Source organism: Ptychodera flava, chromosome 6 (assembly GCF_041260155.1).
Source record: "Ptychodera flava strain L36383 chromosome 6, AS_Pfla_20210202, whole genome shotgun sequence".
NCBI lineage: Eukaryota > Metazoa > Hemichordata > Enteropneusta > Ptychoderidae > Ptychodera > Ptychodera flava.
Genome location: NC_091933.1, coordinates 25,580,246 through 25,584,478, shown reverse-complemented (window position 1 = coordinate 25,584,478; position 4,233 = coordinate 25,580,246). Strand labels below are relative to the sequence as shown.

General features: G+C 36.4%; 1 protein-coding gene across 1 annotated transcript; it reads right to left on the bottom strand.

Moving 5' to 3' along the window:
• Positions 1-517: 517 nt before the first annotated feature.
• LOC139134303 (collagen triple helix repeat-containing protein 1-like) lies at positions 518-3,851 on the bottom strand. Its single transcript, XM_070701192.1, has 4 exons — positions 3,729-3,851; positions 2,758-2,841; positions 1,548-1,749; positions 518-899 (listed from the first exon to the last, which is right to left on the bottom strand). Exons 1-4 carry the CDS (start codon positions 3,843-3,845, stop codon positions 748-750), a joined length of 555 nt encoding a protein of 184 aa, XP_070557293.1. The 5' UTR covers positions 3,846-3,851; the 3' UTR covers positions 518-747.
• Positions 3,852-4,233: the final 382 nt, after the last annotated feature.

The window sequence follows — 4,233 nt, the reverse complement described above, 5'->3', positions numbered from 1 at the left end:
CAGGTGACCGAATACCTTTAAGAGTCTGACGACCCTATTAAAATAAGCTGGTCAGGATCAACGCCCATATCTTTTTTCTTTTAGTCTCCATAATCATCAGCATTATTATTGTCATCACGATCATCGTCGTTATCATTGTCTTGAAAGATTTAACTCTCTCTCCAAAGTGTTCAAAAAACGTACAGAATCATTTTGCTTTTTGTGTTTTTAGGAGAGGTGTGTTTTCGCACGTACAAGGACTAAATTTCTAAGAACTGTTCAAAGGCATTCCAACCTAGCTTTACCTCATGTCTTTTACATTTCCATTGTCGGAGGACTACTTCAAGGATTGGCACGAAAATCTAAGGAGATGTAATTGAAAAAGCTCTGTTGACAGAATTAACACAGTTGATTTTCTGTTTTCATCGACAGTTTAACTGCTCTATTTAAGTTAACGTCACAGAACAGCTAAAAAAACTCCGGATATGAAGTAAAACAGAAGAATAATCTTAATTTATTGATATACGAAAGGAGCAAAAACAATAGAAAGGAAGACCTTTAACGTTGTTGTATGATCGTAATGATTTCTAGGACAATAACAAACTGGGAACTAACTACAATAAAGTGACGCACTCCATTAAGCAAACGTATCGGCAAGATCGAAACAATCTGGTACTATCTGCTGTAATTTTAAGACATCCAAGGTTGTTTCTGAATTCAGAAAGTCGATTTTTTAAAGGTCGCAAAGTAATTTTTCAGCTAAAATAACTAGTACGATGTGAGGATTTCCTCAACAATAATACGAGAGGCCGAGTTCCATCCAGTGTAGGCTTCACCACCTGGTTTTACACCGGGACATCCTGATTGACGGAATTCCACATTCACTCTGCCAGATGGTATACCGTAACACAGACCTTCGACTGAAATGTAAATAGCATGACACTAATTGGTAAGAAGAAAAGTCCGATATATCAGTTAGATCGGAAAGTGTAAAGTCTATCAGCAACAATATCATGATTGTTAGCATTTGAAAATATCACTGGCTATGTGACATGTTACGTTCAAGAAAACAAAATACCAGTTACTTTTATTTTAACTAATTATCGTCATGATATGTGGGGAATAACAGTTTTGTTCCGCTGCCTGATCGATTGCTCTGTTACTGCTAACCGAGTAAAGATCAGCCACCTTTTGCACAATCTATTCTTTGTGTCTCTAAAACTTTGGTTTTCGCTCCCGTTTCGCTTTCAACACTTAACAGATGCAAATAACAAAAAAATATCAAGACCAAAAAGTATATCATTCTATTAGCTGAAATTGGCCATTTGTATCATTGACAACGGAATATAATTCCAAGTGTGCATGCACTGTATTGTCAAACCAAATACTCGTCATTTCATCACATCTGCCATGAACACAAATATCGACAAGTCGTCAAAATTTACTCTAGGTACAGTCCCTTTGTCACCAGTCTGGCGTCACAGATTAATTTGCATCATATTGGTAAGATGTGCAATAATATCACGAATATATTTACTTATAGTGTAGGGTACTCCATTAAGACTTACTTGAAGTTACGCGGTGACGATTTTCATCGCTGGTGGAGGAAACGGCACTGTCTATTGGTACTGGATCCTTGCACTCATTACCGTTGAAAGTGAAGTACCAACGAAAGCAAGAGTTTGGAACTGAGCGTGACCTTACACGCAGATTACCATTCCACAGGACTCGGAGTGCGGTCTTGTCTGATCTTTTGGTGAATTCACACTCCTTCATTGAAGGGACATAGAGCATAAGGTAACAACATGATAGGCATTATTAACAAATAGCTCTGGACGGGAGAATATAGAAAAGGTTCGTCTTTTTAAAGATCCCATCATCCGGCATCCTAATGTTTTAAGGTGGTGTTGCACGCTACTAACAGAGTATTTTTTTCAAAGCAACATTTCTCATCTAAGATGACAAGAAAACATTCTCATAATATATTTAAAAAGCAGAGAATTTAAAAGTTTAGTATGGTATAAAATAGTTTACTCGAAGGATGAAAGGGGTATATATTATGGGTAGAAAACTTTAATATTGTATTAATGATAAAAATGAATTTATGTCAAACTTCCTAGTATTTTCTGAAATTTAATATTTCACTTAAAATAAAACTATATGTATAATAGCCTAAATGACTATTTTATTTTACATTATCTATCGTCATTCTAAAATGGCAGGGGTTAAAAGACTGACACCGAAAAAAGTGATTAAAATCATGACACTTTCATGAGCTGTAATTGTAGTTGCACTGTACTGACGCTCTGATTACTGTTATATAACGAGTGCACACTCAAAATATTTGATTCACATTCTCAAACATGTACGTGAATCTTCTGTAAGCGTCAACCAATCAACCTATTTACGCATTTTCGAATTACACACTACCGGATTGGTGGGTCATAACTATCTGCTACTGTGCACCGTGGATTTCTATGTATTCTTTCCTAAGTGGGAATTGCGAAATATTACAGGACATAACGTACAAATTGCAGCAAGTTGGTAATTAGCTATAGGTGGCACGAAATTGCTTGACATTGTGTCTTGCTGTAAAATGAATCAAGAAGTTGAATAAACAGTTTTGTGGCTATTAGAATGCATTCTCTAGCGATAAGTGAGATCCAAATACAAAGTGGAAAGTTTGTAAGTTTCAAGTATGTCGGCTAAATTTACAATCTCAACCGTCACTAATCGTTGGCTGTTAACCTAGACATATCAGGAAACCTGTTGACTTACCTTGATAATGCCGTTGGCGCCATAATAATTAATGTTGGACCATGCACACTGTTTTAAGCGATGAGCCGGACGACGACGAGAGTTCTATAAAAACACGATGGCAGTTACATATGATGGCAGTTCAAATCAAACATGAATCACTGAAAAATGTTTAACAACGGAGGAACCAAAAAATGACTTGGCAAGTTTAAAGATAAAAAATTCAGCCGCACGTACATATACGTTCTTTACGATTTGCCTTCAAAGAAATGTTGGTGTTGCGTATTTATCTAACTTGTGAGAATGGGTTCCCGTAACCTTTCAAATTTAAATTGAACATATAAGCACTTGCACACTAGACAGAGAGACAAACCTCAAGTACCCCTTGTGGTATTTACGTTATAACCTCCTACTATTGTACATAATTATTTATATATTTCGCAGGCTACTAGTTTGCAACCCACTTTAGGGACATATGCTCCAAGGCGTTTCTCAATTTACTATTTTCAGACACAAACTTCAAACAACCTGACATCACTTCTTTTGGCCAGAGGTCCATATATCTTTCTTTCATGGTTTTGAATTTGTTGTGTGTACCGGTGCGTCACTGTCTGTTCTGTACTGTTCTGTGTCAATGTTTATAGCTATTGTATTATGAATTTTGACCTAGGGTTTTCGGATTAAGGATTGGTATGATTGCGATTATTTTTCAAACCCTTTTCTCAAGAGTTTATTGGCGATTTTGTTTCTGGCGACAATCTTATAATTAATAATGGCAACAACATGTAAAATTGTCTTTCTTGTAATGGTTGTAGCTGTAGCAGTGGTTGTAGTAGTGGAAGGTTATCAAGTGAAGATACAATATACGATGTATCGGAAAAACTAGAAATTGCAAGAGTACACTGATCGAGCTAATCGATCTAATCGTGGAATTGGGATTTGTAAGAACAAATAAGCGTTCACTTCTGGAAATCAATAACACAGATACTTACAACCAGTGACTCAGGTTTTTCTTCACCTGCCACCCTACTGGCGATAACGACACACAACAAGACCAAAATCAGGGAAAGGAAACGACGGCTGGACACCATCATCTTGATGCTGGTCATGATCGACGATGTTCTTGGCTAAATGCTAAATGTTCAGGAACACAGACCTTATAAGTCATTTTCGTTGGACACTGACAGTTTCCTTTTGTTATGCAAGTATATGTATTCAAATTTTCTGTTAAAACTCGAGCCGTGCAATTCGTACGATCATAAATAACCAAGCTTTAATTACAATCAGCAATTCTATTTTGGAAGAGGCTGAGTGCAGTTAAGATTTTATGACCTTGATATCTGGCGAAAACTCAATCGCACCAGACCAAGTTCCATTAATTGATCTGAATTATTTTTACAAGAAAATAATCACTATTGCAATCAGTTGGTAGTTTTCATATCACCACCTTCTTATTTCTCTTGGAATCGATAACAAATTGCCAATTTTGACAAACAA